General features: G+C 40.6%; 1 protein-coding gene across 4 annotated transcripts in view; it reads left to right on the plus strand.

Moving 5' to 3' along the window:
* The window catches only part of LOC124712509 (serine/arginine repetitive matrix protein 1-like), a 148,322-nt gene that overhangs the window by 41,993 nt on the left and 83,295 nt on the right, over positions 1–23,034 (plus strand). For all 4 annotated transcript variants that reach the window (XM_047242816.1, XM_047242819.1, XM_047242818.1 and 1 more), the window contains exons 5-6: positions 14,839–15,094; positions 15,304–15,485. In XM_047242816.1, coding sequence (XP_047098772.1) covers positions 14,839–15,094; positions 15,304–15,485 — 438 coding nt within the window. The remainder of the gene's footprint in view (positions 1–14,838; positions 15,095–15,303; positions 15,486–23,034) is intronic.

Genomic DNA, 23,034 nt, shown 5'->3' on the forward strand with positions numbered 1-23,034 from the left:
TTGCTCTTTACATCCTCGTGCTCCTTTGCAACAGCCTTTTTGTTCTTCATTTATAATTTTGTTCTGTGTTGTATGTGTCATTAATTTCTGTGTAATGACTGAAGTTAATATTTTGTATATTGTTGGTAGGCAGGTTATGGGGCGATATTTAGCTGGGTTTGCTGGGTTTGCTTGATCTTTAGGTTTCAGATAAGTTATTCCATGTGTAAGTGTATCAGGGAATGTGTATGGGTCTGCAATGTAACTGTTAAATAATTTAGTTAGATGTGAATTTGTTGAGGTGAACTTCTTTAGCCAGAAATTTGCTATTTTATCTTTTCCAGGGGCTTTCCATTGTGAGTAGAATTAATTGCTTGGGTGACTTCATGTTGCAGAATTATCACTTCAGGCATTTGTGATATCATCTTGTATGTATCTGTTTCTGCTTGTATCTACCGTGCATGCCTGTTATGTTGTACCGGGTTTGACCATATGTTGCTCCAGAAGTGTTCCATGTCTGTTATGTTTGGTGGACTGTCTATTTTAATGTGTGTGTTATCTATTGTCTGGTAAAATTTATTGTGGTTTGTGTTGAATGTTTGGTTTTGTTTCCTTCCTTTTTTCACTTTTTTTGTATCTTCTAAGTCGTTTGGCCAATGCTTGTAATTTCTGCTTCTTTTCGTCTAATTGCTCCATCGCTTCTTGTTGTGAGATTTTACCTAACCTTTTTCGTTTTTTTTCTGACATTTCATTTCCTATAAATTGTGTTAGCTGTCGGATGTCTTTTCTCAGTTTTTCTATTCTGATCTGTAGCCTGTGTTGCCATGCTGGTTTTGTGGGTTTCTTCTGTGTGTTGGTTGGTTCTGATCTCTGCCTAGTGTGTATATTTAGTGTAGTGAGTGCTCCTATATAAACCAGTAGTTGTAACTATTCCATAGTTGTGTTTTCATTTATTTTGTTGTGTATGATTGTGTTGATAGTTTTTTATTGTTGTTTCAACTTGTGGGTTATTTGGCGGTCTATGCAAGAATGGTCTAATGTCTGTATTTGTGTCTTTGTATTCTATATATGTCAGCTGAAATTTTTCTTCTATATCTAACATGTGTGTTACTTTGAGTTCTATTTGTGCTTGTTCTGGTGGCTGTCTTAAGATTTCGTTTTCCTCTGATTGTTTAATTGATACGTGTTGTTCTTTGTTTGTTTGCTCTGGGATGTTTGAGTCCATTACTGTATGTTCTTCTTCTTCTGATTGCACATTATTTTGTTCCAGTATTTGTTGTACTTGTTGTTTGATGTTTTCTAATTCTGACTGGGGTATCCTGTTATTTTTTATTATTACACGGATCTGATCAGCTAGTCGTTGTTCTGTTAAAAAATTTAATTCTGGGTATCTGATAATAAATTGTTGTGTATACTTGTGATCTGTATCCAGTTGTGTTGGTTCCTAGGTTTGTTGCTTGGTAAGAACAGAACATGAGGTGTCGATTAACTTCATCTGACCATCTCAACCTCTGTCTTTGTTTTCCTTCTAGGGTGGTTGCAGGAAGCATAACCTGCAAAACACCTCTATTTGGATTTAAATCATTTTCCAGTTGGCTAGCAGTGTCGTTACCATTGTGGGTGGGCATAGGGTTCAAACGTCGTTCCCGACCATGACGGCGCTTGTCCGAGGCTTCTTTAGTTCTGTCCTGAACCAACTAATCACACTAAAACGGGGGTTAGCCCTATTAGTGGTTTGTTCTTTTCGTCGCCTTTTACGACTGACAGAACATACCGGAGGCCTATTCTTTTCCCGGGCCTCCACGGGGTTTATTATTATTATTAAATCAAACAGTGGAAAATCCAGGATGGAATGTAATAATATTAGAGAAGGAAAGTTGCTACTCACAATATAGCGGAGATGCTGAGTCACAATGGGCATAACAAAAAAGATCCACACAATCATAGCTTTCGGCCATTAAGGTCTTCATCAAACACGCGTAAACGCAACTCGCACACACGTCTGAAGTCTTAGGCAACTGAAACCACAATGCGAGCAGCAGCACCAGTGCATGATGGGAGTGGCAACTGGGTGGGGGTAAGGAGGAGGCTGGGTCGTGGAGGGGGAGGGGAAGGGGGATGGATAGTATGGTGGGGGGTGGCAGACAGTGAAGTGCTTCAGTTTAGATGGAGGGCAGGAGAGAAGGTGGGGGGGGGGGGGGGGGGGAGGGGAAAGATGAGAAATAAAAAGAAATTAAAAGACTGTGTGTGGCGGTAAGATGACGGCTGTGTAGTGCTGGAATGGGAAAGGGAGTGGGCTGGATGGGTGGGGACAGTGACTAATGAAGGTTGAAGCCAGGAGGGTTATGGGAAAGTAGGATGTATTGCAGGGAAAGTTCTCACCTGCAAAATTCAGAAAAGCTGATGTTGGTGGGAAGGATCCATAGGGCTGTCATTGAAATGAGGGGATATCATGTTTGGCAGCATGTTCACAAACAGGGTGGTCCAATTGTTTCTTGGCCACAGTTTGACAGTGGCCATCTGTGCGTACAGACAGCTTGTTTGTTGTCATGCCTCCATAAATTCAGCACAGTGATTGCAGCTTATGTTGTAAATCACATGACTGGTTTCACAGGTAGCCCTGAAGCCTAGCCACCTGTGGTCATTGCATCTACAGTGAAGAGTGGTGCCTCTCAAAAATATACCAAGGGTCTTACTGAAGCCTTCTCAAACCGTAATTATCCTCCCATGCCTTATCTTTCCAGTCTCCCTACCAACTCACAAGGACCCACCGTCTGGCCACAGAGGAGCATTCCGCTTGTACCTCAGTACTGCCCAGGACTGGAGCAATTGAATTACATTCTCCGCTAGGGTTTTGACTACCTCTCATCATGCCCTGAAGTGAGAAATGTCCTGCCCACTATCCTTCCCACCCCCTTCCACAGTGGTATTCTGCCGTCCACCGAACCTACACAATATACTTGCCCATCCCTACACAACCCCAGCTCCCAACCCCTTACCTCATGGCTCATTCCTGTAATAGACTTAGATGCAAGACCTGTCCTATATATCCTTCCACCACCACCTACTCCAGTCCAGTCACAAACACCACCTATCCCATCAAAGGCAGGGCTACTGGAGAAAACAGTCATGTGATTTACAAGCTAAGCTGCAATCACTGTGCTGCAAATCTATGTGGGCATGACAACAAACAAGCTGTCTATGCATGAATGGCCACCGACAAACTGTGGCCAAGAAACAATTGGACCACCCTGTTGCTGAACGTGCTACCAAAGATGATATCCCTCATTTCAGTGACTGCCATATGGATCCTTCCCACCAACACCAGCTTTTCTGAATTGTGCAGGTGAGAACTTTCCCTGCAATACATCCTACTTTCTCATAACCCTCCTGGCCTCAACCTTTGTTAGTTGCTGTCCTCACCCATCCAGCCCGCTCCCTGTTCCCATTCCAGCACTACACAGCCGTTATCTCACCGCCCACACCCAGTGGTTTTAATTTCTTTTTATTTCTCACCTTTCTGCTCCCTTCCCGACCCCCTATCCAGCTCCCCCCCCCCCCCCCCCCCCCCCCCCCCCCCACTCACCACCGTCTCTCCTGTCCTCCGTCTAAACTGCAGCACTTCACTGTCTGCCACCCCCACCATACTATCCCTCCCCTTCCCCCGCTCCAGCGTCCTCCTCACCCTCGCCCAGTTGCCACTCCCATCATGCACTGGTGCTGCTGCTCGCAGTGCGGTTTCAGTTGCCTAAGACTGCAGACGTTTGTGTGAGTTGTGTTTGATGTGTTTGATGTGTGTGTGTGGTTGACAAAGGCCTTAATTGTGTGAATCTTTTTGTTGGTGCCTATCTCGACTCAGCATCTCCGCTATATGGTGAGTAGCAACTTTCCTGGACAAATGGGGTATCAAATTAACCAGGGTGAGGTCTAATTTTTCAATAAATGTATAATTGCTGGAAGGTAAGCTAGGTAATTAAGGAAACTTAATAAGTGATTTGAGGGAAAATTGCAGTATTTGGCGAACAGCTACTGCTAGCTGCATAAACAAAGAGTAAAAAAATATCAAAATGCATCATAAATAGAAACTTTGCCTGCTTTCTTTTGATCTGTGTGCTCTCAGTAATAAACAATACTGATCAATATTTAAATATTTTGTATTTCATGGTTTCTGAACAAAATTTGAAAAAAAGATTTGATAAAAAGATATTTTCTAAAATGATTTGCTGAAAAGTAAGAAATAAAATAGATTAGAGATACATTTTCCATGTGTTTGAAGAATGGTAGAAATCATATACAGCAAATGAGGTGCCAATTGAGAATTAAAGTTCAGTGTTTAACTTAGAATCTTAAATTTTACAAACTACTAGACCATTGGTAGTCATTCTGGTCCCTGCTGCCCACTGTTGGGCCTTCCAGTTTCCCATGGTGGATAGTGGGTGGTAAGGGTTTTAAAAACTCTGATGTAAAGTATTTGGCAACTAATTATTATTATATGTATATTTCCATTTCTGCTAAATTTGATTAAAGCGATTGGTGAGTCCTGGAATGCATTGAAACCAAAAAGAAAAAGGAAAGGCTTGCTTTTGTTATGAACTCTTCAGTTCTTTCCTGTACACAACAACATTGTCAGAGAACAATTTCATTATGGTCCTGATCCAGTCTGACAACTTCTTTATGTTTGTTGAGAACTATGCTTCCTTGGGGCACAGCTGGTGTAATTTTTGTTTGTGTTGAACATAATGTCATCCATTGCAACATACTAAGTTAACTTACTCAAATACTCATTGACTAATTGCATATCTGCAAAAATACACCATATGATGATATTTAGGTTTAAGTAACTGGCAATTTGGCACAGTGTCAGAAGCCTTTTGGAAATCTAGGAAGACAGAATCTATCAGTTCATCTGGATCTTTAGTTTACAAGATATTGTGTATGAATAAAGCAAGTATTTCATGCAAATAGTTTTTCCTGAATTCACACTGATTGACTGAGATAAATTTGTTTCCCTTCAGCAACATGACAATGTCTGAGTTTAGAGTATGCTCCAGATTCCATAAACAGATGGGCATCAGTGATACAGCTCTATAATTTATATGGTTTAACAAGCCTCCTCACTCTATTGGCTTCAGTTATCACACAACCAACAAAAATTTGCAAAATTGGATGTTTGTGAAGAAAATGACTGTTTGCATGATAGTAGAAAATGAGCAAGTGGCTGTTAAAAACAATAAAAATTACTTAACCTTGGTCTTGTTGATGTAGAATACTTTTTGGCAGGTTGGCTTGTTTGATGATCTCATTTCTGTGAGAGGGATGAATTGTTGCTTTCATATATGTAAAGTGAAATTTAATAATTAAGTGGGAACTCAGATTTCACTTCCATTTTTTAATGTATGTTGATTCATTTACATGATAATACTCAAAACATTTACAAAAACTAATATTCAATAATGAAATCTCATTGGATGCCCCAGGATAAAGGGACAGCTAAATGGGCATTCGAAAGGTGTTAGTTCACAAGAGTCCAACAATATTTTATTGCACAGATACCAAATCACTGATACAATACAAATGATAAAGGCTGCTTGCAGTGAACATAACTAAGAAGGCGCAACTAATGGGTGACAATAATTAGTGCCAACAACAGATTTAAAATGTTAACAGCAGTTCAAATTTCAGCAGAAAAGCAGATAAAATAATCAAGGAAAGGCATTCAGGTGATTACTCCAAAATTTCTTCAATTAAACAATTGATGAGTAATTGGTTAGTTTAGATTAATAAGATGCACCAATTTAGGAGGGACTAAGAAGCAAGTAGCGAAATCAAATATCAGTCAAACATGCTCTCAGTACTGGGCAAACAATGACAGCAATGATGCTAAAGATTACAATTCCAACATTTGGCTGGCCAGTGGTGCTTGACATTAATGAATATAACTGACAAGAAGTGCAGTAATATGAAATTTCACAGTCTGGTATGTGACAAGCTGAGGCCTGTTAATTACTAATATTTCATGCAACGAACACAAGAACAATTCTCGACACAAATATGCAATATTTGATCAATCAGAGAAGCCCCTTTGGCTTAATCAAGATACTGACATGGAAAATAATAAAATACCTTTTAACAAATTGAGCATTACACCAACATTAAAACTATATATTAAAACCAAACTTCAAAAGGGAAAACATGGAAGGGTCGGGTACAGCTTGCCAGGTCTGTGTAAGATGGTAGAATAGCAGGCACTTTAGGTTAAATTAATGCCCAGTTGCTTTGAGATAGAAAGTCAACTTATGAGAGATACCATAGCAAGCCAGGAGGCCGCAACGTCTCAGAGGCTATGGTGAGACGGGAAATGGCATGCTGCCTGTGCGCATGTACACAGCGGACGCGGTCAGGCTTTGTACGATGAACTGGTGGGTAAGAGATAACACCCTGGATCAGTGACTCCAAGTGCTACGAACAGCTTGGAAGGCTGAGAGAAAACAAGCACACATATAAATCATGCATAATAATCATAAAAATGTTCAAACCAAGACAAGAAACTCAATGTAAGCATGGCTGCAAGCCCCAACTAAATCTTAAGTATTACAACAAGAATTACTAAGAGGATTAACCACTTAACTTTACAATAAAAGATAACATTAAGTTAATGTAATAACCTAGAAATCAAAGGGCTACTCAAACACATTAACTTAAGTGACTTCAAAGGTAATAGGCAAATCTTGTGGACTAACACTCAAGACAATTTCAATAGTAATTGCATTTAGAATAATAAATACTAACCCTTTTGAAAGAGGCAAAATCTCACCATAGCTGAGGAACTTAATTATCCAAATGGGCCAAGATTCACTGGACCACTAACAGTTGCTTACCACGGCTATAGGCAATTTTATAGTCGTTACATCAGCCAAGGAAGCAGCAACTTCCAATACAAATAAGACACAATTTCGACCTCAGTGGTCACTAATACACATGGCGGCCTAGAATGTATGACACAATTAATTTCAGAGCCAAATGACAAGATAAGCAGACATTGAACAAGTTGCAATTAAAAGAAATTTTAAAACACATCAATCATAGCACTCAGATATTTCAAACAGAGGCACAGGAAAGTAAATTTAATACTTGAGACTAAGTGACGGAGAGCCACAGGTAATCCTGCATAGTTGTAGCAACTTCAACAAGGGAGTACATATGTCAGTCAAGTAATGAGTACCTTACCCCCAAAGGACAGGACAGACAGCACCAGAAAATGAACATCACTCCAACACCCACATCAGCAAGTATGCCTCCTTAATCCACGATAAACTGGCTGTGTTGACATTAGGCCCAAGTATTGCTGACCAGCAAAACTCTATCGATCAGCGGTTGCTTAGACAATCGTGTGCTTGTAAGCTCTGTAAACAGCTCACTGTATGTCATGTGCTTCTTGTCTCTCTCTCACTGGCAGCAACCAACTTCCTGTCCATGTGGTCAATAAACTGCTTCAAGAAACAACAACCAATGAGTCAACTAACAGGTGACTGAAGTGGCACCTGGCAACTAGACAGAGATGGATCACACCAGTAGGCAAAGATGTCAGAACAGGAATGAGCCGACATGGCTCAGATAGTGTCTACCATGACTTCTTGAATCTCATTCCATTATAACTTTACAACAGCAGTTTGCAGAATCCAATCAACTACGCCGTCATACAACTTCTACCAACTCACAACCGCTTGCTACACACACACACACACACACACACACACACACACACACACAAATCAACAAGTGCACTGATACATGAGGTCGCGGTTCAGAGATATTTGAACATGTCAACCTCTTGTGTTAAAAAGATGTGTATACAGTATCAATATGATCAAAATTATTTCCACAAAGATACAGATGTATTTAACTTGTTATTAATAAAAGCAATGATTGCAAGAAACAAAAAGTGTTACATTAGTAGTGTATACCAAGTGTCATTACTGTAACCGCTATGATATTGTAATCTGCAGTACTTCTCAAAAAACAAGGTACAGTGGAACCTCACATTGCGAACATAATTCACTCCAAAATCTTACTTGTAGTGCGAAACACTCGTCAAGCAAATTAATTTATCCCATATAAATTAATGTAAAATACAATAATGCGTTTCGTGCAGGAAAAGTACTAAAAGTTTCATCTTATTTATGCTGTTTATTCAAAGAAAACTGTACGTACGTGGTGCACTTTGTTATTCACAACACATAACTGATTCTTTTTTTACAAGGAAGCTATCTATAGTCATTTGTTTCTGCCCATATCTCAACATTTGCAAAAATGCGACACAGCATTATCGTCAAATAAATTTGTGGTACGCGTACCCATTGCTTTATCGGGGTGGTGATTTTCTATGTATACATCAATATTTGGCAAAAATGCAACACAGCATCATCATCAACTAAATTTGTAGTACACGTACCCATTGCTTTATTGGGGTGGTGACTTTCTGGCGCATCCGATTCCCATGCTTCCAACATTTCTCTTATTGCGCCAGAAGATTGCTGCTTTGCTGTTACCCGTCGTCGTCGTCGTCCTCCTCCTCCTCCTCCTCCTCCTCCTCCTTTGAAAAACTCCAGTCAGCAACTTCCTGCTGTGAAACACACTGCAACTCCTTAAGCTCTTTGGTGGTCATTTCGTGGCTGTGATCTTCCAGTAGCTCATAGACTTCATTGTTACCCACTTCTAGTCCCAACTCTTGGTCAAAGACACAGTCTCGTTGACTACAGGATCCACAGTTACTGACTCTAATGCCTCAGGGTCACATTCGACAATGCACTCCTGCCAAAGTTTCTTCCAAGCAGAAGTGAGAGTTCTCTTGGTAGCCCCTTCTCACACCTTTTCGATCATCTTGACCCAGGCAACGATGTTGAAGTGATCCTTCCAAAACTCTCGGAGAGTGAGATTGGTAGCTTCATTCAACTCAAAGCAGTGCTCAAAGAGTGCTTTATTGTAGAGCTTCTTCAAGTCAGAAATAATCTGCTGGTCCATAAACTGAAGTAATGGAGGCAGAAATTGGATCTTAATGAATTGTCTCTTCTAGGAGGTGCTCTTGTAGGCCTGGAGAATGGGCAGGAGCGTTGTACATAACAAGCAAAATGTGGAGTGACAGATTCATCTAAAGTAAATATTTTGAAGGACCAAACACTTCCTTGATCCAGTCACAAAAAAGATCGCATCACCCAAGCCTTGTTTTGAACCTTGATATCACATTTAATGTGCTCTTCTGGACTTTACACTTCTTGAAGGCTGGTGGAGTTCTTGAATGATAAACAGGTAGTGGTTCAATTTTCAAATCGCCACTTGCGTAGACACAATAGCAGTGTGAGACGGTCTTCCATTGGCATGTGTCACCGGGCAATCCATTCTCCTCTGTTGTTATAAAAGTATGCTTTGACATCTTTTTCCAGAGTAGACCAGTCCCGTCACAATTAAAAACCTGTTGCTGCAGATAAGCCTCAGAATCTGTTAGCATCTTGAAGTTGCTGCTGCCTTTATGTCGGAGCTGGCTGCTTCACCATGCCTTGCAATGCAGTGGATGCTGGTTGTTCTCTTAAACTTCTCGAACTGCCCACGGCTTCCCTTGGACACTCCTTTGGCCACTGATGATCCTTGTGTCTTCTTAACAAGGTCGGAAAAAGTCATTCTCACCTTTTCACAAATGAAGACCTCGTGAATGTGTCATCTTGAAATTGCTTTTCATTTATCCATATAAGGAGCAACCTTTTGAAATTGTCCAGAATACGAAACGGTAGTTTAGATATTGTTGTCACTCCCTTTGAAGCGTCTGTCTCCTTAATCTTGTCCTTGTTCTTGAGGATTGTGCAAATAGTTGATGTAGACCGATTGTATGTGCATGCTAAATCAGTAACGCTCACACCATGTTCGCGTTTTTCAATGATTTTATGTTTCATTTCTAAGGTCATTTTCTCTCTCTTATGATCATCTTCTTGTGGCTTTACCTTTGGGGACATTCTTCGAAGGTTATTAAAATTTGCACACAAGTTTAGAGAAATGTGTGATCACAAGATGCAATAAGATGGTAGCAGAAAGAGCGCTAAACCCAGGCTGCAGTATGTACTAAAGACATTGTTCATATGCCACTGTCGAGTATGTACTAAAGACATTGTTCATATGCTGCTGCTGACAATGAAAGGTGTTCATATTGTTGAACATTTCCCCCACTGCGCAGATGGCTGACGACATCTCACTAAATTGTCGTCGCTCATAATGTAAAACATTGCTCATTAAGCAAGTCATTTTTTTACAATTTGTTTTGCTTGCTATGGGAAATGCACATTATTGGAGGTGTCATTAAGCGAGGTTCCACTGTATTTGGGCAGTTCCATTACAGCTGTTGATCTTCAACTATTTTTTGTAAACAGGAGTGGTTTGTCTGCTTTCCTTGTCACATGAGGCTATTTGCTATGAAAGAGACCTTGATTAACACAGGTCAGGAAAGCACCTAATTCTATGATGTAATCAATGCAAAAAACAACAGGAATTCTGCCTGAGCCTGGTACTTTGCTACCCTTTTATCTTCTGTTGTATTCCTTTCCCCTGTCTCTGGTTAATCACACAATAGAGAGCAAGGACATAACTGAGCTGTGGATCTTGGATATCAGTTTTCTCCAACAGAAACTTGTGACATAAATTTTTGTAGACATAGCACTGTGCATCAGCACTCAGAACTTTACCTCAGTAACCAGTTGCTAGAAGTTGTTGAAGATTTCATATTGTAAGGCCTCATTTTTGACAGTAAATTAACATTGTTACCACATGTGCACCAGCTCAAGGCAAATTGCATTAGGGAACATAATACCCTCAGATTTCCAAGTGGCACCTCTTGAGATGCAGACCACATGGTGCTTCTGCAATTCGGCAAAGCTTTGACTTTATCCTACCTGAACTATAGGTGTATTGCTTGTGGGTCCACAGTACTATCAATAGTGAGCTTATTAGAGGGTGTCTACCACAGTGGTGTGTGTTTGGCTACTGGAGCTTTCTGTATGAGCACTGTAGACAGCCTACTGGTGGAAGCTGGTATCCCAACACTAAGGATCAGGTGCCAACAACTTCTGCAGCCACTATCTGTCAGGTGCATAGCTATACATGTTATGCAACTCTGTTTCACAACCAACACTTCAGACTGTTTACGAATCACACAAAAATTTGTATACCAGCTGGGGTATGGTTGGTAGCTCCAGACAAGGACTACCAGCCATCCCCTTTTGTCTGTGTATGTAGTTCCCCCCCTCAGCACCCTCCTCATTGTGTACCCAGTTCGATGATTTGGATGCACCTCTTTCCTGACCCTAAGGAAAATGCTCATCTCACCATTCTCAGATGCCTGTCCATTTAGTTCGCTGTAACTATTCCAGATTCAACATGCCTATACACAGATAGACCAAAAGTCAATGGGAGAGTTGGTAATGCTTTTACACACATGAGTGCACATGAGAAATATTTTCTGCCTAGTGCGTGCAGTGTATGCACAGCTAGTCGTCTTACTGTGGGCTTTGCAGTACATTAAAACTCTCGCCACACAGGCCTAACTTGTTCATAACAACTCCTTGAGCTGCTTACAGGGCACATCTCAGTGCTGCCACATAAAGCTTTTATGTGCTGACCTAATAGTTGACCTTCACAATTCCAGAACGACAGTAGCTTCATCTGGCCAACAAGCCATCTTATTGTGCCAATTGCATATCGATCCCTCCAGACGTACCCATGAATTTACTTTGCGTCAAGATGACTCCCCTCCTTGCTTGCTGTGGTAGTCAGCTCACAATAGCCCATCTTCTTGTGGAGTGTCCCCAACTGGCTGACCTGAAACGTGTGATCAACCTGTCCACCTCCCTAACCCAGATACTTACAGATGATGGGTAACAACTTACAATGTCTTAAGTTTCCTGTGGAAATGTGGTTTTTATAACAAAATTTAATGCACATCAACAATTGATGTAGGAGTGGATGTGGGGAAGGACCTCTTGTTGCCACGTGTGCCTTAATGCGCTGCTTTCTCCCATTGCACTGTAGTGTATTTTAAAATTTTTCAGCATGTATTTTATTTATCTCACTGTTTGAAGACTGTACAGATTAGAGAGGTAAATAGCTTACTTTTGCATCCAATTTTAGTAGTACTGACTGTGGTGACCTTTCTGGGGGTAATCTTCAACAACTGATTACAATTTTTAACTGCCTTGTGTATTGTATATTGAAACGGGGACCTAGAAAAGATGGAGAGGCATCGTATCGCCATAGCCCTCAGTGGTCCACAACCCTACAACAGGTCACAGCACTACACTCGCCCCACCGCCGCCCCACACCGAACCCAGGGTTATTGTGTGGTTTGGCCCCCAGTGGACCACCAGTCACTCCAGTCCCATCACTGGTATCATGTAAAACATTAAAGGCAGAACTAGTCGCAAATTACTATCATTTGATAGCTGAAATGTATTCATGGCATGTCTTTGTACATTGGAACGGCCACATACAAATTTGCAAAACTCATTAAAGAACCCAAGTGAACTTCCTGCAAAAGGCTTCCAGTATGATTCCCGAGACCTGAGTGCTTGGCATATCACCAAGTCTCTTTGGATCATCCAACCCAGCACCCATTCCCCTCAGTTTCAGAGATGGGAACTTGCTTTCCAACATATCCTCAGATCTCATCCTTAATTTGTCTGCCTCACTCCCTCTTTCCTTAATCTATTTGTGTTTTGAGTAAAAGTGTATTTTTCTCTCTTTGATTCTTCCCTTTTGTCTATTTATGACATTTCATTTATTTTGTTCTTTCTTGCTTTTTCTTTTATTCTATTTCAGTCTTTACTTCCCAGCATCATCACTATCTTCTAACCTTTGAACCGAAGGTGCCACAACACTTAACCGATTTACTACTTTTAACCCCCCCTCCCCCCCAAATCTCTCTTAAACATGAATGCCATCCCTGTACCCCCAAACCCTTGAACCACTTCTCTTTTTCTGCACTGCAGAAGGAATCAATGATTTCAGAAGTTAAAAGTACTGTCATGATTTAATGTATTCTCAGTTGTACTGAGAGTTTTGCCTCTTGAAGATTGTTATTGTCCAGACGAACAGGGTGATTCAGGAGGAATGTCACATAACTTATGAGGTGATTCTACATTTGAAAACACACTGAAAAAGCCATATGAATGTGTATCCTATTTTCAATCATTATGAAAGCGGAGCTGGTTGAAGACTTCACACATCCATGAATAATTATGAAGAGAAGTGAGAATATTACTTATCAAAATGCTGTGTAGGTGCTGTGGTGGGAAGAATAATGGTGGAACCATCCTATAAGAGGTGTCTGATTCTCAAATAGGTTCATAGCACTGTGACATCGCACTAACTGCAAGGTACCCAGTGAGCAACTGTGGGTTGGATCAGTGAGCAGTCATGAGGCTGGACAAGTATTTGCTTGAGTGGTGTTTAATTGAGCAAGTCCATTGTGACTGAATACCAGCATGCCACACACATTTGTCTGTGGAGAATACACAGGCGTTTTGTTTGGGCATGGGTACTGTGCCTCTGTGGTTATGACAGAATACCAGAGACGTTTCCCTGATCGGCAAATGCCCTGTGCTAGGGTATTTCCCAGGGTTTTTCAAACATTACGTTTATCTGGAGCACTACCCAGTGTATGTGGAACATCAGAACGTGAGCCGTCTAGTGGGGAAAAGAAAGACATTATTGCAATGGTACAGTGAAGTCCCACGGCCAGTACACAGCACATTAACTGTCCACTCGATATTCCACAAATGCGAGTGTGACCTATGTTACCTTCTGAGGCTATGTACCCATTCTGTGTGCAGCCCCTCCAACATCTGCATCTAGGTGACTCAGTAAGCAGACAGCAATATTGAAAATGGTTGACTGTACGCAGAGATGACGTGCAGGACAATTTATTTAAAGATGAGGCTACATTTACACACAGTGGTATCACAAACATCCGCAGTTCTCGTATGTGGACAATGGAGAACCAATATGACATTGGGAAACAAGATTCCAAGTTTGGTTCTCAGTGAATGTCTGGTGTTGTATGATTGATGATCTGGTGATAGGGCCTGTGCTCCTGCTAAATTGCGTGACAGCCGCAGCATAAGAACATTTCCTGATGGAACACCTATCTGCACTTTTGGAAGATGTGACATTAGAGCAACAACAGTAAATGTACCTGCAGCATGATGGAGATCTGATTCACTGTAGTAGAAAACTATCCCAGTATCTGAATAACACATTTCCTCAGCAGTTGATTTTCTGTGGCGGACCTATTAACTGGCCTGCCAGATCACCTGACCTAACCCAACCCCATTAGACTTCTGTTTATGGGGCTGGTTAAAGGGGGATGTGTACCCTACAAAGATGGATACGCATGAAGAACTTGTTGCTCACATTGCCTATGTTGTTGCCCACATTAAAGCCCTTTGAGATGGTGTTCAATGTGCAACACAGCACACCCTCCAGTGTGTTGAATAGTATGATGAAATTGGTGGGGGACTTTATGAACACCTCTTGTAGGAGGGATCAGTCATCTGTCCCACCAATATCCTGCCCACCACAGTGTCTACACAGTATTTTGGTAAGTAATATTCACACTTGTCTTCATATTATTTCATTGATGTGTATAGTCTTCAACCCACTCTGGTTCTGTAGTCATCAAAAATCGTACCCATGTTCATAGGACTTTTTCAGTTTATTTTCATATGTAGAATCACCTTGCAAATTATGTTACATTTCTCTCAAATCTCACTGTATGTCAGAAAAAATGTGTTCTTCCCTTTCAATTACACTCTCTCATTGTAGATGGCGACATAGTGGATTCAAGGAGCTGTACGGTGGTGGAAGTTCTCCACATGGTAGTACGAAAAGGTCTCGTTCGCGGTCTCGTACACGTTCACCACGTCGACCTCGAAGTCGGAGCAGAGACCGGCGAGCTCCCAGTGGAGGGCGAGCGAGATCTCCTCTGCCACCCGTGTCACGTCTCCGATCGAGATCACGCTCACGTTCTCGTGACCGCTCTCGTCGTCCCCACACTCCCCCACCGTCTTCATCACAAAGGGTAGGCCATTAATATTGCTTGAAGTTAAATGCTGGTGTTATTTAAATTTGTCAGTTTACTGCTTAGTTTGATACATTGGCTAGTGTACATATTTTGCACATTGTTGTTCAGTTTGATACTGCTGCCTGGAGTTTCTTACTTTCACAGCTTATTACCCTGTAATGCATACAGTTTTCTGAAATAACTTTTTTTTCCCCTCTCCCCCACAGCTGAGGAGCAGTTCTGCTCGCCGAACCTCACCGCCCAGAAGGGCACGTAGTCCAAAACCTACGTCGGTGTCGCCTAGCTCCCGATCTGTTTCCAGCTGTTCTGATGAATCTTGTTCAGTATGTTCTCCAAAGTCTCGCAAACGTCCAGCTGCACCACGAGGACCGCCAACACCCAGGTCGAGGTGAGTAGCGAGTAGTTAGGTACACAGTCTTTGTGGCTTCACAGAAGTCTTCAAACGTTGTGTAGAACATTTGAGCATGTTGTTATTTGACAAATTGTTGGACAAATATGCTGATGTCGTGGTGATTTATGAGATATATCGGTTCACATAGATCGCAGAAGGCCTGTTTCAGTGGCCTCAGAACTGACTTTAAACTGTATATTGTTTAGCTGTTGTGACTAACTGTTCTGTTGAGTAATTGTAGTAACTTTGTCAGATCTTCATCTACCTCTTGCAAAGACTGACTACTGAATGTAGAGTAATACAAAATTGTGCACCATACTCTGTGTAAAATTTTAGTGTGTGTGGTGGCACGAAGTTGCATTGACTGCATTTTCAAACAAGGAAACTTAGATCTGTCTATGAAGGAGTTTGCTATAAAACAGTTTTATGGCTGCTTGAATACTGATCAAGCTTGTGGAATCCGTAATTATTTTGTCCAATTGATTGCGTCTAATGTTTGCAAAGGAGGACAGTATATACAGTCACAGGCTTATTTGTTTAATTAGAGAGTACAATAGAAACCTCAGTTGGAAGACTGAAAGTAGAAATGCAGTATCATGTAAAAAACTATTTCAGAAGTTCTAGAAATTGATTTTCAGGATGGAATCTGTTAATATTCTATCTACATGGAATGAAATCCGAATGTGTGGTGCAAATAGTACCCACCACTATACAATTATATGATTATTTGAGATAGAGACAAAGAGTATAAAAAAAGGTGATGTCATCTTTTGCAGATTTCAATTAAGTATCAGTCTACTCTGTTTTTAAGACAGAAATGTGACCTTATTTATGAAATGACACCTTGAGTCAGAAAGCCATAATTTTCTTTTATTCGATGTTGTGATAGCATGTAACATGAAAATCAGTTTAGTGGAAGGAAGAAGTCTGTAACTTTGAAATTTAATGTAATCTTTGTTTTGAAAATTGTAATTGATTCTACTGAATTATGGGAAAATAAAATTAACAATTGTTTGAATGCGTAACATGTTTTAAAACGTGTTTTTGAAGACTACCTTGGACCCCGAAAATGCAGTGACCAGTTCCTCCATCTAGTGCAAGGCTTTTTCCGACCTATGGAAATAAAAGTATGATGTAAAAACTTTCAGCTACATTCATGTCTGTTTCCCACTCTATAAAATCTTACTGTGTGGCGTAAGGTGTGGTTTTATAGAGGCAATCATATGTTGTTGTTGTTGTTGTTGTTGTTGTCTGCAGTCAAGAGACTGATTTGATGCAGCTCTCCACACTACTCAGTCCTGTGCAAGCTTCTTCATCTCTTGAGTAACTAGTGCAACCTATATTCTTCTGAATCTGCGTAGTATATTTCATCTCTTGGTCTCCCTCTATGATTTTTACCTTCCACACTTCCCTCCAGTACTAAATTGGTGATTCCTTCATGCCTCAGAACATGTCCTACCAACCAATCTCTTCTTCTAGTCAACTTGTGCCACAAATTCCTCTTCTCCCCAATTCTATTCAGTACCTCCTCATGGTGGTTCCTGAAGAAGGGCAGCAGCCTTTTCAGCAGTTGCAGGGGCAACAGTCTGGATGATTGACTGATCTGGCCTTGTAGCATTAACCAAAATGGCCTTGCTGTGCTGGTACTGCGAATTGCTTAAAGCGAGGGGAAACTACAGCTGTAATTTTTCCCGAGGGCATGCAGCTTTACTGTATGCTTAAATGATGATGGCATCCTCTTGGTAAAATATTCCATAGGTAAAATAGTCCCCCATTCAGATCTCCGGGTGGGGTCTACTCAGGAGGACATTGTTATCAGGAGAAACAAAACTGGCATTCTATGGATCAGAGCACGGAATGTCAGATCCCTTAATTGGGTAGTTAGGTTAGAAAATTTAAAAATGGAAATGAATATGTTAAAGCTAGATATAGTGGGAATTAGTTCGGTGGCAGGAGGAACAAGACTTCTGTTCAGGTGAATACAGGATATAAATACAAACCCAAATAGGAGTTATGCAAGAGTAGGTTTAATAATGAATAAAATATCAGGAGTGCGGGTGAGATAAGATGAACAGCACAGTGAATGCATTATTGTAGCCGAGATAGACATGAAGCCCACACCTACCACAGTAGTAGAAGTTTGTATGCCAACTAGCTCCTCAGACGATGAAGAGATTGAAGAAATGCGTGACGAGATAAAGGAAATTATTCAGGTAGTGAAGGGAGATGAAAATTTAATAGTCATGGGGGACTGAATGTTGATAGTAGGGAAAGGAAGAGAAGGAAGAGTAGTAGGTGAATATGGAATGGGGGTAAAGAATGAAAGAGGAAGCCGCCTATTAGAATTTTGCACATAGCATAACTTAATCATAGCCGACACTTGGTTTTAGAATCATGAAAAAAGGTTGTATATGTGGAAGAGGCCTGGAGACACTGGAAGATTTCAGGTAGATTATATTATGGCAAGATATAGACTTAGGAACCAGGTTTTAAATTGTAAGGCATTTCCAGGTGCAGATGTGGATTCTGACCACAATCTTATTGGTTATTAACTGTAAATGAAAACTGAAGAAATTGCAAAAAGGTGAGAATTTAAAGAAATGGAACCTGGATAAACTGAAAGAACCAGAGGTTGTAGAGAGTTTCAGGGAGAGCATTAGGGATTGATTGACAAGAACAGGGAAAAGAAATACAATAGAAGAATGGGTAGCTTTGAGAGATGCAATAGTGAAGGCAGCAGAGGATCAAGTGAGCAAAAAGATGAGGGCTAGTAGGAATCCTTAGGTAACAGAAGAGGTATTAAATTTAATTGATGAAAGGAGAACATATAAAAATGCAGTAAATGAAGCAGGCAAAAAGGGATACAACTGTCTCAAAAATGAGATCGATAGGAAGTGCAAAAGGGCTAATCAGGGATGGCTACAGGACAAATGTAAGTATGTAGAGGCAAATATCAGTAGGGGGTAAGATAGTTACTGCCTACAGGAAAGTTAGAGAGATCTTTGCAGAAAAGAGAACCAGATGTATGAATATCAAGAGCTTAGATGGAAAACCTGTCCTAAGCAAAGAAGGGAAAGGAGAAAGGTGGAAGGTGTATATAGAGGGTACTTGAGGGCAGTATTATGGAAATGGAAGAGAATGTAGGTTAAGATGAAATGGGAGATATTATGATGCATGAGGAATTTGACAGAGCACTGGAAGACGTAAGTCGAAAAAAGACCCTGAGAGTAGACAACATTCCATTAGACCTACTGATAGCCTTGGGAGAGCCAACCATGACAAAACACTACCATCTGGTGAGAAAGATGTATGAGACAGGCAAAATATCCTCAGACTCCAAGAAGAATATAATAATTCTAATCCAAAAGAAAGCAGGAGCTGACAGATGTGAAAATTACAGAATTATCAGTTTAATAAGTCACGGCTGCAAAATAATGACACAAATTCTTTACAGACGAATGGAAAAACTGGTAGAAGCTGACCTTGGGGAAGATCAGTTTGGATTCTGTAGAAATGTTGGAATACATGAGGCGATACTGACCCTATGACTTATTTTAGAAGATAGGCAGATCTACGTATCTAGTATTTGTAGACTTAGATAAAGCTTTTGACTCTGTTGAGTGGAATACTCTCTTTCAAATTCTGAAGGTGGCAGGGGTCAAATACAGGGAGTGAAAGGCTATTTACAATTTGTACAAAAATCAGATGGCAGTTATAAGAGTCAAGGGGCATGACAGGGAAGCAGTGATTGGAAAGGGAATGAAACAGGGTTGTAGCCTATCCCCAATGTTACTCAATCTATATATTAACCAAGCAGTAAAGGAAACAAAAGAAAAATTTGGAGTAGAAACTAAAATCCATGGAGAAGAAATAAAAACTTTGAGGTTTGCCAATGACATTGTAATTCTGCCAGAGACTTCAAAGGATCTGGAAGGGCAGTTGAACGGAATGGACAGCGCCTTGAGAGGAGGACATAAGATGAGCATCAACAAAAGCAAAACGAGATTAATGGAATGTAGTCTAATTAAATCAGGTGATGCTGAGGAATTTGACTAGGAAATGAGACACTTGAAGTAGTAGATAAGTTTTGTTATTTGGGGAGAAAAATAACTAATGATGGTCGAAGTAGAGAGGATATAAAATGTAGACTGACAATGGCAAGAAAAGTGTTTCTGAAGTAGAGAAATTTGTTAACATCGAGTATAGATTTAAGTATCAGGAAGTCTTTTCTGAAAGTGTTTGTATGGAGTGTAGCCATGTATGGATGTTAAACGTGGATGCTAAATAGTTTGGGCAAGATGAGAATAGAAGCTTTTGAAATGTGATGCTACAGAAGAATACTGAAGATTACGTAACTAATGAGGAGGCACTGAATAGAGTTGGGGAGAAGAGGAATTTGTGGCACAACTTATCTAGAAAAAGGAATCGGTTGGTAGGACATTTTCTGAAGCATCAAGGGATCACCAATTTAGTATTGGAGGGCAGCGTGGAGGGTAAAAATCGCAGAGGGAGACCAAGAGATGAACACGCTAAGCAGATTCAGAAGGATGTAGGTTGCAGTAAGTACTGGGAGATGAAGAAGCTTGCACAGGGTAGAGTAGCTGCATCAAACCAGTCTCTGGACTGAAGACAACAACAACAACAACAACAACCACCACCACGACCACAACCACCACCACCACTTCCTTCTCAGTTACTTGATCAAACCATCTGATCTTCAGCATTCTTGTGTAGCACCACAACTTGAAATCTTCTATTCTCTTCTTGTCTAAACTATTTATCGTCCATGTTTCACATCCATACATGGCTACATTCCATACAAATACTTTCAGAAAGGATTTCCCGACACTTAAATCTATACTCGATGTTAACAAATTTCTCTACTTCAGAATCGTTTTCCTTGCCATAGTCAGTTTACATTTTATATCCTCTCTACATCATCAGTTATTTTGCTCCCCAAATAGCAAAACTCACCTACTACTTTTTTGTCTCATTTCTTAATCTAATTCCCTCAGCATCACCTGATTCAATTTGACTATGTTCCATCATCCTTGTTTTACTCTTGTTAATGTTCATCTTATATCCTGCTTTCAAGACACTGTCCTTTCTGTTCAGCTGCTCTTCCAGGTCCTGACAGAAGTACAATGCCATTGGCAAACCTCATACCGCTTGGTCAATATACAGATTGAGTAGCATTGGGGATAGGCTATGGCTGTGTCTCATTCCCTTCTCAACCACTGCTTCCCTGTCATGCCCGTTGGCTCTTGTAACTGCCATCTGGTTTCTGTACAAATTGTAAATAGCCTTTCACTCCGTGTATTTGACCCCTGCCACTTCAGAATTTGAAAGAGAGTATTTCAGTCAACATTGTCAAAAGATTTATCTATGTCTACAAATGCTAGAAACGTAGATCTGCCTATCTTCTAAGATAAGTCATGGGGTCAGTATCATCTCACGTATTCCAACATTTCTACGGAATCCATCTGATGTTCCCCAAGGTTGGCTTCTAACATTTTCCATTCGTCTGTAAAGAATTCATGTTAGTATTTTTGAGCCATGACTTATAACTGATTGTTCGGTAATTTTCACACCTATCAACGCCCGCTATCTTTGGGATTGGAATGATTACATTCTTCTTGGAGTCTGGTGGTATTTCCCCCATCTCATACATCTTGCTAACCAGATGGTAGAGTTTTGTCAGGGCTTGCTCTCCCAGGGCTATCACTAGTTCTAATGGTATGTTGTCTACTCCCAGGATCTTGTTTTGACTTAGGTCTTTCAGGGCTCTGTTAAATACTTCATGCAGTATATCTCCCATTTCATCATCATCTATGTCCTCTTCAGTTTCCATAAATTGCTCTCAAGTACATCGTCCTTGTATAGACCCTCTATATACTCCTTCCACCTTTCTGCTTTTCCTTCTCTGCTTAGGCAGTCATATATATATTACATAATGTTTACGTAATATTTGGAATATTGGAATTCACATAATATTTGGAAATGACAAAAGAGACCATTGGAGGGATAAATAAGCCATGTATCTTGTCAGTCTGTTGCATACTAAGGGCACTGTCAATTTTTCTCCTAGCCCTCAGTTGGCAGAGATTAGAAACCTCAGGGGAATTGGTAATTTCACATGTAGTCACTTGCTGTCAACCCATCAGTACAGTAGAGATGCAATAGATAGCTTCATTGTCGAATGTGAGCAAGTTTGCAGTGCCAGTTGAGTGAACCGCGTGCAGTGGTGCCACACAGAAAACATCAGTAATGGGATCTGATATTCGTGTCTGTGTAATGTTACGTAGGCACTGACGTCACAGTAGTTTTATAATCACTGACTGAGGGAAAGGCTTCCCATTTTGTTGAATAATGTGAATAAACTCGTTGTGATTGATCTCTGAATTGTAATATTATGCAGTAAGTTCCTTAACAACAGTATGAAATAAGTTTTCTCTCTGTTATTGATTTTAGTCCACTCAGCTTGCACAGTACAGCTTGCGCAAAACCTGAAGGAGAAAACTGGGTCAATTGTCAAAGTATAGTGCATAAAATGGAAATGATAACTTCGCTGAATACATGGAAGTAGACCATTTGGTGTAGATTGATAGTTGCCACGTAGAAGGGGTTTCTTGTTGGCAGGCACTTTGATACAAGACTGCTAAATATTATTAGCTACTAGACAGAGTCCTTTAGAAGTAGAAAATCACAAATGCACATTCATATGTGCACCACTGACAAGCACACAACCACTGTCATCTCCGTGTACATTCCTTGACATGATGGGAAGCCTTTCTCTCATTCAGCAGTTGTAAAATGACACTGATGTCACTATCAGCTGGTGCCTAAGTAACATTACACAGAATCAGCAATTTCCAGATCACATCTCTGGTGTGCTCTGTGTTGCACTACCGCACATGGTTCACTCGACTGCCACTGCACAAATTGCTCATATTTGACAGTGGAGCTGTCCACTGCATCTCTGCAATGCTGCTGGATCAAAGACAAGTGACTGCATGTGAAAATACCAACTTCCCAAAGGCTTAGAATTTCTGCCAACAGAATACCAGGGGAAAACATGACAGTGGCCAAAGCATGCAAAGAGATGGATGAGATATGTTCATTACTTATCTTTCTGTTGGTCACTTTCATCACTTCCAAATATTATGTAATCTATTTATGACTCTCTCTCTCTCTCTCTCTCTCTCTCTCTCTCTCTCTCCCTATATATATATATATATATATATATATATATATATCATTCCACGCGGGAAAAATGTCTTTAAATATGTCTGCTTGTGTCTGTATTTGTGTGGATGGATATGTGTGTGTGCTCGAGTGTATACCCGTCCTTTTTCCCCCTAAGGTAAGTCTTTCCGCTCCAGGGATTGGAATGACTCCTTACCCTCTCCCTTAAAACCCACTTCCTTTCGTCTTTCCCTCTCCTTCCCTCCTTCCTGATGAGATATATATATAAGCCACATAGCAAAAGTTTACAGGGCAAAGATGAGACATGTGGCTGAAAGTTTTTTACTTCTTACCTTTGCCT

This window comes from Schistocerca piceifrons, chromosome 8 (assembly GCF_021461385.2).
Source record: "Schistocerca piceifrons isolate TAMUIC-IGC-003096 chromosome 8, iqSchPice1.1, whole genome shotgun sequence".
Classification (NCBI taxonomy): domain Eukaryota; kingdom Metazoa; phylum Arthropoda; class Insecta; order Orthoptera; family Acrididae; genus Schistocerca; species Schistocerca piceifrons.